The following is a 14,007-nucleotide window of genomic DNA, read 5'->3' as shown; positions in this document are numbered from 1 at the left end:
CTGAAGGAGATTATACAGGAGGACTTCTTCCTCTGTGTATTCTTGCTGCTCTGGTGGGTGGTGGTTGTTGCTTCTTTTTCTTTCACTCTGCAGTATTTTTCTCTTGTGAAGATTTGCCTGAAGCAAGAGACCTAGCTCGCAGTCTCTTATGAATCACGATGATGAGCACTTGAGACTGTAGTAGGAAGTGAGGTTAAATTATTTGTCATCACCTTCAAACAAGCAAAAAATCCTCATGTCAATAAATTGCTTTTGTGTTTCTCCCTTTTCCTGACATCCCCAGGTACTCCATTTCAAATCTGGGGAACAGAAGTGCATTCTCTCCAAGTCATTCTGTGTGCGTGTGTCTCAGGTGTCATCTTCCTCTTTCTTGAAGAAAGCAGTTATTGCGTGCTTCCCTGAAGATCATAAAGTTTGGGATATTTGGCTTTTTTGTGTTGTTTTTGTTTGTTTGTTTATTTGTTTGTTCTGTTTTTAAAGCCCTTTTTAGGGATTGGGGCACAGAAGATCTGGGTACCCCAGTGCAGATGGGGTTTGTTTCCCTTCTGTGCTATTTGGTGTCTCCCAATCACACAAGGCATTGCTCAGTTTCTTGCTGTACCTGGTGCCTGAGCTCATCTGCTGGCTTCTCCAAGACCCCCCAGTGCTGTGCAGCCTGCAGGACAGACCCTCTGTTGGGAGGTGCACACAGCCAATGCTGAAGCTCCTGGTCCTGCTGCTTTTGTCTGCAAGAAGCTAATGTCTTCTGTGGGTTTTCTTCCCTTCCAGGGATAAATAATAATATAATTTGTGTATACCCCTATGTGCTGTTCCTGAAGCATGTGGTGTATGCAACTTTCTGCTTGGCTCCTCCAGGAAAACCCAAGACAGCAAAATGTTCACCAAAATAAAACTGCTGAAGTTGCAGTTAAGGTGGTGCCCTCTGTGTCTGAGCACAGACCCCGGGCATCAGTCTGCTGATGTGCTACTGTGATGTTGGTTTGCTGTCAGCTAGAGGGAGCAGGAGGGAGCCCACTCATGTGGAGTTTTCTGAGTCATGAAGTCTGAAGGCAGTTTGCCATGTAAAACGTGGCTATTGTTTTGAAGGACGTTTGCCAAATCAAATTTAGGCTAAAGTTGTGCTTGCAGTAGTGCCCTCTTCGTTAAAAGTGTGTGTTTTTATGAGCAGCACTGTGCTCCTGTTCATTCAGGTTCTCCTACTCTGTGAATAAAATCATGCATACCTTTCTGGGTGGGGAGTTGCATTTGACTGCATATCCAGGCTGTACACAAACTGTGTGTAAAGCTCAGCAGAATGGCTCTCTGCAGCAGATTCCATCCCTGTTACTGGGAATTCAATTACATTTTCAAATCCAGTTCATCTCTGTGACTTTCATACTTGGGTGTTGTTAACATTGCTTGTTCTTTAAGTTGGTTTTGCTCAGGTTTCAGCAGATACCTTTGCTGCTGAAGGTTTTCTTTCTGCTGTGCGTTCAGCCAGCTGTGCCTCTGGAACTTAATAAGCCTAATCAGTATTGTTTGTGCGCAGAATTTCAATCCCAGCTCCTCTTCCCTTGCCATGCATTTCTGTTGCATTGCTAATTTGGTTATGTAGCTGAGCTGAAACCACTTAAAAGCGTTTTCCTTGTCAGGGCTGGAGATGTAATAAGGTCTGTAATCAATGAGAGGGGAGTGAAATAATGAAAATGACAGTATGTGGATCTTCACAGTCTGGAAGCTCTCACTCTGCTGAATTATTCTCAGAATTTCAGTGTTTCCAACATAGCTGAAATGTAAAACTGCGGCTTTGGTAGAGGGAATCTCAGACAAAACAGGTTGAGTAGATGAGGCTTCAGCGGTGCATGATGGTAGTTACAGAGGGAAACTATGAAGGGGAAAAAGTGTAGTTAATTAAGATGTTCATAGAGGAGGGTTGTGTTTTCATTTATTTTGAAGAACATCACTATTGTGGACAGGGTTGAGCCTTTCTTGAGCTTGTAGGATTTCTGGAAGAAGATGGTGCTCTCCGTGCTCATCTGCAATTCCAGCCCACCGCCACCACCCTTCTCAAAGGAGGGAAAAGACATTGTGTGAGTGTGCTGTGATCTTGGCAGTGCAGGCCAGATCCTTTATGGTGCCTGACTCCTCAGTGAGTGCCGTGCAAGAAGGCGCACAGCTGGCACGGTGAGCTGCTGCCCAGGGCAGGTGATATAAAGGCATTTTCCCCTCCTGTACCCCCCAATGTGAGTAGATCCTTTGTTTGAAAATCCCTAAGGCATTTGCAGGATGATTCTGAGAGCTGTGTCCGTGCTTCTGTCCATACCCAGCCCTGCAGGAGGGCAGGCAGGGCTGATGGAATGAGTGGGCTGTCGCGCTGTCGCCCATGGGAAATAATGGATTGCAGTTCTGCTGCTTTCCCCACACAGCTCAGGACACTGAACAAGCAGTAATTATGTTTCACAAATCCCCAGTGATATGGGTAAGTATAATCGCATGTTTGGCAGCTGGACAGATTGAATTATGCAGGTGTTACTTGGCCAAGGCAAGACAAGGTGTTAGTGGGCAATTTCAGAGAAAACTCAAAGGCTCTCAAGTCTCTGTAGTGCCTTGCTTTACACTCTGGCAATACTGTTTGGTTTGCAGCAGTTGTCTGCTTCTATGGCAATAGCAAGAAAGCCGCCTTACTGCCTGCGTTCACCAGGTGACATTACCGGGTTACACTTATGTCTCAAGGCTGACAGTAAATGCTTAGGGTGCAAGCCCGTTATTTAAGATATTGCATTCCACTCATCTCTGCTGCTGAGCGTTTTGGGTCTCTGTGGTCTAATTTCCGAGCTCCCATTTTCCATCTGCAGACCAGTTCTGTCTGTTACGTTTGATGCTGTGGCCCAGCAGATGAGAGGAATGCTGAGGTCGTGCTTCCTGCCATGCTGGGTGCTGCAGTGACAAACGACTGCTGCAGTTTGTGTGGCATCAAGGGTTTGCATTCCTTAAGCTCTCGGCTGTCATAACATTTTAAAGGCAATCAGTGGATTCTGAAGGACGTTTCGATCTCTGCAGGCACAGGGAAGGGGTGTAAAGTCAATACAAACAACCGGAGCTTCCCGAGGCTGTGCTAATAGCAGGTGTGTTTGCGCAGTTCTCTGGAGTGCCCCTTTGGCTGCATCTGAAGTGGTGCTTTCTTCCCCCAGTCTGGCTGTGACTTTCAATTAGAGACTGGGATTTGAAGCACAACAAACCATCAGACTTTAAAATACCAGCTGTGCTTTATTTTTAAACGCTTTCTTCTTTCAAAGCCTCACTTTGGGAGCGCACAGAGCCTGGTGTTCTCTGTCTGAGGTGGTCCCCGTGGGTTACAGCTCCAAGTTTGTGATAATGGTAGGATTTGTAGAGTCACTTGCGAGCGTTGATGATTCTGCTGTCAAGAAAGAAAGATGTCGTCTTCTTTTTTGTAATTTGCTTTAATTAGTAAAATCATAACGTTTCATGTTGTACTGCCTAAAACACACACTGCTTTCCATTACTCCAGGAGACATCAGGAAAGCACCTCTCCTTACTGTCCTTCTGTGTGTGTGATGTGCAGGGCAGGAGCGCATCGGCAAGGACTCCCACTACGAGCAGGAGGGGAAGGTGCAGTTTGTGATCGATGCTGTGTACGCCATGGCGCATGCGCTCCACCACATGAGCAAGGATCTGTGTGCCGACTATGCCGGGGTCTGCCCTGAGATGGAGCACGCGGGTGGCAAGAAGCTGCTCAAGTACATCCGCAGCGTTAACTTCAACGGTGAGTGAGAGCTGCTCCATCTGTAGCGGCCTGCCTGCATGGCTTCTCTTTCCATTCCGTTTCACTCAGTGTATTTATTCCTTCCGTTCAGATGGTGCTTGTGTTATGGAATTTCTCTAGAGTTTGTGGCAGAGGGCCATGTCTATTTAGCATCTGAAAACATTCTGCTTTAGCTGAGGTAGATCGGCTACTACTGTGCAAAGACAGAAATTGCTGCTGCTGTTCTCGGATGCCTTCCCAAAGCCTGTGATTTCCCTTGGGAGAAATAGCTGAGTAAATGCCCAAGTTTTTCTTCATCTTAATATGTCTGTCCCCATTTGTGTTCTTTCCTGTATTTGGAGCAAACAAACTGAAAGAAATTCTGGTATCTTACCTGACTTAGCTCAGCACTCAGGAGACGAGAGGACAGCTGAAAGGCCATGATCACATCTATAATGTAGACAGAGTAATTCCCCCACCCTTTATTCCTCTAGTAAGTATTTAGAGGAGTTGTAACATCATATGAACGGGGATGGGATGACTTCATCCCTTTGTGTGCTTATTGCTTATCTACCAACTTTTTGCCAGTGGATGGTAATGGCTGCAATACCAACCCTGTGGGTGGTCTTTCACATATCTTTATTTGCATTGCACTTTATGAATTAGACCTGAATATCTGGAACATTTCTCTGCCTCTGCACATTTTACTGTAATTTCATTACAGTTGCGTTAACCAATACTTGGCCTGCAACTAGAGGGGGACCAGAGCTGATTGCTTGCAGGGGTAGCATTACAGCAACCTAATGTTATTTCTTCTTCATAAACATTGCTAATGTGTGTTCCAGGAGGTCTGACTGCTCTGCCCTATCTCTGAATAAGATAAAGATCTGAAACTTGAGCAAGAGCTGAGAAATAATGTGTGAGACTGGGTGCCTGCCGGTGCTCTACTTCCAGGGCTGTTGCATGCTAACTTTGGTTTCCTCATTTGTGTTTTCTTGGTCAGTCCTTGAATAGATTACCTTTTTTTCTCCATTTGTGATTGATTTATATAGCTACATGGTGTTTTTCTTTGCTTGTATACAGGTAAGTGGCATCCAGCACAGGGACTCGGAATAGCAGTTTGCTTCATTACTGGGGGAAGGAGGATGGTGACTAAGCGAAGACAGGTTTAAAAGTTTGAAACTGCTCATGGCTATTTAGCCTTGGACATTTTCAATGGGAAAAGAACCAGGTCCTATGAGGGTTGTTGTCTGGGGGTGGAGTTCAGTTTCTCATTGCATTCATAGTGCATAACTGTGTGTGGGTTTGCACACCTGGGCTCAGTGTTTGGCTGCAGCCCTCCTAGGGGTGGTTCCTGTGGATGTGGAGAGAGGTTCTGCAGAGCTTGCTTTTTGCTGTGCTGTATAAAGGTAAACTCCCAGAATTACAGTCAATTCATTCAGCCAACCTAGGATAAACAATTGCTATATAACAGTGGCCAGCCTGCAGACACAGGTCAGTGTGGGAACAGAAGTGAGGAGAGAGGCATTTGTAGCTCTGGACTGTGTAGTGCTGTTGTGGTAAGGCCTGGGAGCCCTGGGGACAGCAGTGCTGGTGCCCACATCTGCCTTGGCATCATGCAGTGGTGGGGCTGCTGGGTTTGCTTCAGTGGCCTTGGCGTTAGCCTTGCCCTTACCCTGCCCTTCTCTAGGTCGCTGGTGCAGCCATGCAATTTCTTTCATCAGGGCTAGGGCTTGGAAAACAACATTTGGTCTGTGCTTAGAATCTTGTTCTGCCAGTCCTCTACCTAAACATGTAGTAGATACAGAGCAGAACAGTGCGGGTGCTTTGCCTGGACTGTGAGCTGGAGAGAAAAAAATGCAGCCCATTTCCAAGCCATCCTGAGCCCATGAGCTGGAGATCCTCTGTGCATTTAATGGCTCTCTATGTCACAATGAAGCTGAAGCCCTCTCTCCTGTAACTGCTTTTAGAGCCCCTTCTTCCCTGCGAAGGTAATGGCATTCGCGCAGGAAGAGCTCAGGCAACGTTTTAATGAAGAGAGACTGGATTTGCACAAGGAGCTCAGCATGAATTTTGATATTGTCACATTATCTTTAGAACAGAAAGCCTCCAAATACAGAAAACTTAAAACTCAAGTGCTCGTGCAGTAGGATTCGGAAAATCCCATGGTGCAGAGTGGAGGGTGTATTTTTCCCCAGTGAAAAAGCTGAAGGCTTTGTTCATCCGAGCCCTTCAGGTCCTCAAACCGCACTCAACGTGGACGGAATAATAAAGAAACACCTTGTCTAGGCACACCTGCCTACCATCCTGTCCTCCTCCTATTAATTCATTTCTCATCTCGTGGTGATTAAGGGATGGAAATTCTACAAATTCAGTCAGATTGCATCTTTTTTTGAATGCATCCTGCAGGTGAATGGGTGTCATGTGCTCTCCATCTGTGTGCTGAAAGGACAGCTTATTTGTTGGGAGCTGAAGATGAATTAAATTGTCATAGCCTCTGAATGAGCAAGGAGCTGCAGCCCGCAGGCTACTGCTCAGTTTCTGAAGTGCTTGCTGGAGCTGTAGCAAAATGGTGTGAGTCTTAGCAGAAGGCAAATAATTCCTAAATTATCATTTAAAAAAAAAAGAAAACTCATCAACCAAATGTTGTCATAAGATCAAGAAATCAAATAATAAATAGAATCAATTTTGGAAATCCTTTTGTGTCTGTAAGGAGGTTTTCATGCATCCCTTATTTTCATGAGTGCACAAAGGAGCTGGAACTGCAGGTAGAGGCTGAAGTGCTGCAGTGATTTAGAGCAGGACAGGAGTGGTGGGGTCCCTCCAGACAGAGCCCAGCAAAGGCTGCAGAAGGTCGGTGCTTACAAAGCAGGTCCTTGGCTGGGAGTACAATTACTCCAATTTCAAAGCTGGAAAACAGGAGGCTTTGACTTGACTTCTGGCCTGGGACTATCCCAGTTCTCTGTGTTTCTATAGCTGGTTGTCTATAGCTGTTTCTATGGCTGTGGTTTGCAGACTCTTCACAGCTTTGTTTTTTTCCCTATATAATTCTAAAGCAGAAATGGCAGTGACCTGCAGACAGCAGCAGTTGTGCACTGCAATCAGGTACCCACATGAGGTCTGGGAGCTGCACTGTGGAGGTGACCCAGCACTGATGCTGTCCTGTGCCAGTCCTGCAGCAGCCTTATGCAGCTCTGCTCTTCAACAGTGGCATTCAAAGTAATCTTTAAAAGCTGCCTATATGCAACAAACAGCAGGGACTGACAAAACATCCTACTGCTCCCACAAAGCACAGAAGCAGCACAGCTTGGAGTGGTGCTTCAGGGTTGTGTTTTTATTTTTGTCAGTTCTGGGGAAAATAAACCAAACAACAAACAAAAAACCCAAACCAGAAACAAGCTTAACTGATAATGTACTGCCTCTTAGAAGTTGCAGAGCCGAGGAATTATGGCCATTCCTCTTCATTCTAAGTGTTTTCATCCTAAATGTGTTCCATCTACGTGAATCTGTAATGACGATTAAATATCAGCCTCGTGCTCATAGGGAAGTGGAGAGGAGAGATCTCTGTGGAAGATTTTCTGTACCAGCCTTTGAACTGAATCCACATCTGATCTCTGAGGCTTGCAGGATAGACAGGAAGCCATTTACCAGGGCTGCAATGAAAACTATGCTAATTTACTCCTTCCAATTTTCTATTGCTCTCTGGAATTCAATGAAGAATGGGAGTCATGAAGAAAACCATAATCTTAAAGTTCAGTGCTACTACAGGAGAGATTTTTCATTGCTTTGGGGGAAAAAAAAAGAAAATAAGTTGTGCAGAAGGAAGCAGCTTGGAATATAGAGATGCTAGAGCTGAAATCTTCAATCTTGACACAATATTACTCTGCCACACTGAAGCCTATTTTAATGTAAGTTGTAATAAATGTGACCCTTAAAGGAGCAGCATTGCTCTAAATTCTCCTTTAGGAAATGGTTCACTTCTGACACCATGGCAATTAAAATACAGGTGCCCTGGGGAGCACTTATCCATGCAAGGACTGGGAATGGTTGGTAGCAGCACTGGGCATCAGTGCAGGGCAGCTCTGCTCAGCAGCAGCACAGGGGGACTCTGGAGGGATGCTTGCTTTGCTGCTGCCCTGCATCCCAGCCCTGTGCTGGTTACCCTGGTATGTGGCAATAAAAGCAGTGCAGCATCCTGATCTGAACAGCTCCAACCCGAGGTGCTTTTCAGCCCGTGTCAGTTTCAGAGAGACTCAATAAGGGAGCACACAAGGAGTGATCTTCCTATGGTTTAGTCTGTTCTTTTCCACCCCAACTGCATGCTGATTACAGGAATAAGAACATATTGTGGAGGAGGAAGCTATTTCTGGATGCCAATCAAGATTCACTAGACCTGGGCTGACTTCTGACAGCAGTATCTCTCAGAAGCAGATGGAACATTTTCTGGGGGGGAAAAAAATCATTTAGAGGCTCCATTCACAAGTGTGATTTTCAGTAAAGAACTCCCTAAGGAAAGATAGATGGGGAGGGAGGCTGGAGGGCAGGAAAAAAAGCCTTCTGATATTTCTTGCTGTTTGCAAGGCTCGAGTGAAGGAAAGCTGATCTAGTTTTGCTTCGTTTTATTTTTAGTCGGCGGGGTTGGGCAGTAGTAATTAATCAGGGAGAGGACTAGGATTATTCCAGCGTGTCCAGAAGTATCTGTGTTAGATGGCTTGGTGGTTGATAGCCAATGCCTGAAATACATTGACAGGCTGAAAGCTCCCAAGCGTGACTAAATAAAATAGCTGTTGTAAAGCTTTGGCTTTTTCTTTCTTTTCTTTTTCTTTTTTTCTTTTTCTTTTTTTTTTTGGTTGGATTTGGTCTTGTTTCCTTCCCCCAGGCAGTGCTGGCACTCCAGTGATGTTTAACAAAAATGGTGATGCACCGGGGCGCTACGACATCTTCCAGTACCACACCACCAACACCAGCACCCCGGGCTACCGCCTGGTCGGACAGTGGACGGATGACCTCCAGCTCAATGTGAGTCCATGCCAGTTTTTCTTCACTCATTTCTTTGCTTTCGGGTACAGTGATTAAATGGTTTGGTTCTGTTTTGTCTCCTTCCCCCCTCCCCATGCAGGAAGTAACATAATTACTACTTCTCTGCAGCTGTGCAGTGCATTATTTCTTGCATCCCTCCCGACACCTTTTCTCTGTGCTGTGAGTACCAAAGCTCTGCAGACAGATAAGGACATAAGGCAGTCATGCAAATTTTATTACCTTAGTATGTCTGGAGTCCCTCGTTGCCATGCTGGAAAATGAAGCAATAATGCGCTGTGGTTTGAAACCAATGGGCTTTCATTTGTAGATGCTCTTCAGTTTTTCTGTTTTTAAGAAAGCTGAAATGAAGTATTTCTTGAGTGACTCACTTCTCCTGTGTTACTTTTAAGTGAAAGGCATCCATATGAATGAGATATCTCTTTTGTAACGATGCCTGAAAGGAAAGTAAGGATGTAAGAATAGGTGATCAAAGATTCCCCAGACATTTTGATGTTGCCCAGATGAACAAACAAATATGACTGTTGGCTGAGGAAGCTGGGAGCTCTTTTCAGCTCTATCCACGTGAGGGTGATGGCAGGTCCCTGGCCTACAGATCTGGGCTCAGGCTTCCTGCTTGACGTTGTGCATGTGCTTGGGCCCCACATACATGGAGGAGATGGACAAGTTTAACCATGTAGCTCTTTGACTCCCAGAGAGATGATACCTCCAGTCCAATCTGACTGCTCTTCAGCAACAGAAGCTGCACACAGCCAGGGTGTTGCTGAAGGAGAATGCTAATTGCTACAAAAGACTTTTCTTTCCCCTCCTGGTACAAACAGTAGTTAATGTGGATTATGAAGGGCGCAGCCTTTAAAACTAACCACAGTGTTGTGCTCTTCTGGAATTCTGATGCTCTTTGATTTGCTGCATGCTATTTCAGTCTTTTACAACTTCTGATGCTTGACTGAAGAAAATCTCCCTTATAAACTTGGAATTCACAATTCTTTTAGCAAAAATGTTAATATTTTATTAAGTAAATCTTTATATAAACTACGCATCCTGGCTCATTAATATTTAAAACTAAATTAATGATTTGTATTCCCGCCGTTGTGCTCAATGTTTCCATAAAAAGCATTCCTCACCCTCGTATCCTGAAGGCTACAGTGTTGTGTCAATAGCTGAGACTATCTCAGTAACTTCTCTTTTCCTCACTCACAGGATTAGCTTTGATATGACAGTCCCTGTGTGTTTTTTCTTACAACAATAAGGAACATTCTGGAGTTTAGAGGAGTCAAGGATGCCCTGAAATAACCAAACAAAATAGAAGCTGCTATTAACTATCTCCCAGGAAAACTGCCAAAGTCTGCAATTTACTTTCAGTAATGAATGTCGAGGTAACGCTTCAGGATATTTTCCCAGTTCTCGTTTCTTTAATGCCAGCACAAGAGGGGAGACAAAGGATGGTTGGTGAGAGTGCTGATTTTAATTTAGAAAACGCTGAAATGGTGCTTTGTTTTCCATGAGACTTTCCATTTGGGGCCATCTGGTTTAGTTCTGTGTGTCCGAATGCCCTCTGTTACAAAAGACAGGCGTTGTTCTGCCCAGCTATGGTGCCATTAATGGTAAGGGAGTTTCAGGCCTCAAAAGTGGTAGGCAAATAAGTGCTAAAGGCTGACCTAGTTGAGTAATGTGTTTTTCTTTACCATTGTCTACATTCAAAGAAGAACATTTTGCCATTATTTCATTGTTTTTCCCATGGAAGCAGTGTTGTTGTTCAGTCTATAGTCAGTCCAGTCCTGCAATGTTGTCCTCCTGTTCTCACTTTAATGTAGTGAAAGGCAGAAGTATGGAGTCATGATGCTGATTAATCTTGATTAGCTGCACCATATTCCTTTTCATGTAAAACTTGACAGTAACTGCTGACTTTTCTTTTTCTGTTGCAAGAGACAGTAGACAGGCTGAGGAGATCTTTAGCAACATATATTTACAAGTCTTACAATAAGCCATGCCGGTTTGTTTTCTCATTGCTATCATCAGTTTATAAACCTGGTTTTTTGAGATGTCTGAGACTGTGTTTCTCTCAATCCCAGTTGCTTCTCCACATCTTTGTATCCCGTTCGCTTTCTTGTCTGGCAGCAGTGTTGGCTGAAAGCAGATGTCTGCTCCCCGCACACAGGAGCCAGGCTCCAATCTGCCTTTAGCCTAAGTGAGGTGTCTCCTCTGAGTGCAGCTGACTCACCCTGCATTTACGTTTCTGTATCTGAGGTCAGAATTGTATTGATTACCAAGAAAATACCTTATCACTCTCACTGCAGCAAAGTTGGGCCATAATGTACTTTTTACATAAGGCCAATATAATTACCAAGTTTTCTTTCACTTGCTTGATCTCAAGCAATCTAACACAGCTTAGCCTAGCGCTCAAGGCATGATTTAGTAAAAACGTTGGCTGTATTTCACAGATATCTACGCAAGGATAAAATGAGCAGATGTCTAATTTTAAATGGTTTGGCCAGTGTTCCATGAAAAACTGTTGCAGTGCTGTCTTCTCCCTGCAGTGAGGTTGATTACACGATGCCCCACTATCTCCCACAGGAGGTCATGGCAGAGCATGTCACGAGGGTTATGTCAAGTTCTGTCAACCCCCACTCAGCCCCTGGCACACAGATTTAGTAAACAGCATTTATAATTTGTGCCCTCTTATGGTTTGAAATGCCTTCCCTGGATTTTAGGGTTGGAAACTTGGCCAGCTGCGTCCCCACTGACATGCAATCTTGTGAACCCCGAGCCTGCTCAATAGCAGAGATGCAGCCCATGCAATTAGATGAGAGCACTGTCGGCCTATGTTCTAGGTTTCCTGGACTCTCTTCTATTTTGCCAGTGCTGAGAGTGCGCTCATGTATTACTATATGTATATATAACTTGTATCTATAGAATAAAAGCATCAGCACAAGGAGAACTATTTTGAATGTGTTTCAGAAAAAGCTACTGATGGGAAAGAGGAAATTTACCGTGGGGAGAAGATGTCAGCAGCTGGGTTTTGTTTGTTTTGCTTTTACACTGAGTAACTTTTAGTGTGCAGAGGATTTTGTCTTTGTTGTGTTATTGTTTGTTTAATAACTTGATTACCATCATTTGTGCTATTCATGCAGTAAGAAATAGGGGAGCTTGCCATGGGTTAAGGATGAAGGCAGAATGGCCATGAGACTCAGTTTTCATGTCTTAAATTTGAACTTTGAATTTTAGAAAGGCGGTGAACTGTCTGTGCTGTTTCACCCCATAGATCCTGTAATGGGTACCTTCCTGATGTGTGTGCCTCTGCTAGACGCTGGCCAATGGAAGGCACTTAAAATTGCCAGGAACTGGTTGACTTCTGTAAATGCAGCTTCCAGTGCTTTGAGGTACCTGGAAAGGACAAACATGCCTTTCCTGGAGGAGCTGATGTGCCTGAAGGAGGCAGAAATGGATTGCCTCTAGACGAAGGGGGGGTTCTCATGGGAGATGTAGTGATACTGCTTCTCTTTCGCTATATAGTTAACTCAGCATGCCTCGGGTTTATTATGTTTTCATGTCCGAACCTCTGCAACTGCCCTTGAGCTGTCAAAATCCAAAAGTAAAGGGAATAGAATGCCCATGAATTTGCTGAATTTTGTTTTTCCAAGGATTTGTCTATTGCATCCCCCAGCACAGCAGCATTCTTTATCATGTTCCCTCGGACTCCATCCCATACTTGTCTCCACCATTTCCCTGCAGTGCTTAAACTTGTTCCCACACCCCTGTACCATTTGCTGCAGAAGCAGCATCCTGCATTGTGGCTGTCTTTGAACAGTTTTTTTTCTTCCATCTCTACCCTGCTTTCCTGTTTTGCGTTGACAAGCTCTTGGGTGTCATTAAAGCCAAGGCTGTTTGCAGTTGGCAGTTTGTTGTATGGTTTAATCCCACTGAGCTTGGGCTTGGTGAAGCTGTGCCAGCACCATGGCAGCAGCACTGTGAGCAGGCTGGTGAGACCCATCCAATGAGGTCTGGGCCCTTGCAGAGGGAACAAATGAGTTGTTGGCACTGAGGTCCTGCATGATGAGCTGCAAGTCTGGGCTGAGAGCTGTGCCTCTCATTTATTGGTGTCCGTGTAGGTTGCATCATGATGTTCTAATTACGTCAGCATCACCTGCTCTGTGCTATGGTGCAAAAAGGTGCCCCCCATTGGGCAACTGGGTGCTGGTCTGAGGCTGAAGTGCATTTCAGGATGATTGAAGGTGCATCCCCAGCTGATAAAGAGCAGAGGTGGGAAACATGTTGCTCTGCTCACTGCTATACTGCAGGGATATTGCAGGGAGCCCCAGCTTGAAGCTCATGTCACTTGCAAAGCATCAGACTGAGTTCACTGTTAGTGAAATTAAAATGTCTCTAATTAACTTTTTTGTAAGCAGGAACAAATACATATTAAAGACACCTAAAAACCCTGTGTGCAAAAATGAGCAAACAAATCTGTATTGTTTTAATGAGGTGCTCTTGAATGGTAAACAGTTCAGCAGCATTAAGCAGTACAGATGTTGAAACATGACTGCCACCTGAATAGAGCCTTTGTGTGCAGAGTCAGAAGGCCAGTGGTTGGGCAATTCCTTGTCTTCCTATAATCTTCTCCAGCAGGAAGTGATTTATCACTGCAATCTTTCTAAACAAGTGCTTAGAAGATGAATTGTATTGATAATTATCAATAGTGTTCCATATGTATGTACACTGTGTGAATCTAACTCCATATAAATCCTGGTTCACGTTCTATAGTGCAAAGGAAACCACTCTGTGCTTATTAATAAACTCCCTCATCCTTGGGAAATAGCCGTGCTGTGCTGTTTTCTTCGCTGGGGGTTCAGTGCAGTGATTTAGAGGAGAGGGAAGATGGGCAGAAAACAGCCATGTTTTCAAGTAACATCCATGATCCCCCCCCTGTCTCTGGATGTACATGAGCAGGGAGCTGACCCAGCTCTGAGGATGGTCATAGGGCAGCAGTGCCACTTCCACATTGGGATTCTTTTTTTCCCCACAAGTATATTAGATAACTTTGTTATCAGCTGTTCAATACCTGTTCAGCTATTTCTGCTCAGACTAATCTATTTAAATGCCACAAACCTCTCTGTAACAGAATTTGAAAATATTATAAATAGAGAGCTAACAGAAAGAATAACATGTCTGATCTTCTGTCAGGAGACCTACATGTACAGATCTTTCTAGTGAAATACCCAGAACAGCAA

General features: G+C 44.5%; 1 protein-coding gene across 4 annotated transcripts in view; it reads left to right on the top strand.

Moving 5' to 3' along the window:
* GRM7 (glutamate metabotropic receptor 7) overlaps positions 1-14,007 on the top strand; it is a 226,513-nt gene that overhangs the window by 148,471 nt on the left and 64,035 nt on the right. For all 4 annotated transcript variants that reach the window (XM_072347204.1, XM_072347203.1, XM_072347202.1 and 1 more), the window contains exons 6-7: positions 3,563-3,763; positions 8,622-8,761. In XM_072347204.1, coding sequence (XP_072203305.1) covers positions 3,563-3,763; positions 8,622-8,761 — 341 coding nt within the window. The remainder of the gene's footprint in view (positions 1-3,562; positions 3,764-8,621; positions 8,762-14,007) is intronic.

The sequence above is a fragment of the Excalfactoria chinensis genome, chromosome 12 (assembly GCF_039878825.1).
Source record: "Excalfactoria chinensis isolate bCotChi1 chromosome 12, bCotChi1.hap2, whole genome shotgun sequence".
NCBI classification, from domain to species: domain Eukaryota; kingdom Metazoa; phylum Chordata; class Aves; order Galliformes; family Phasianidae; genus Excalfactoria; species Excalfactoria chinensis.
Note: the sequence above shows the minus strand (reverse complement) of the source record. Positions and strands in the feature narration are given on the sequence as shown.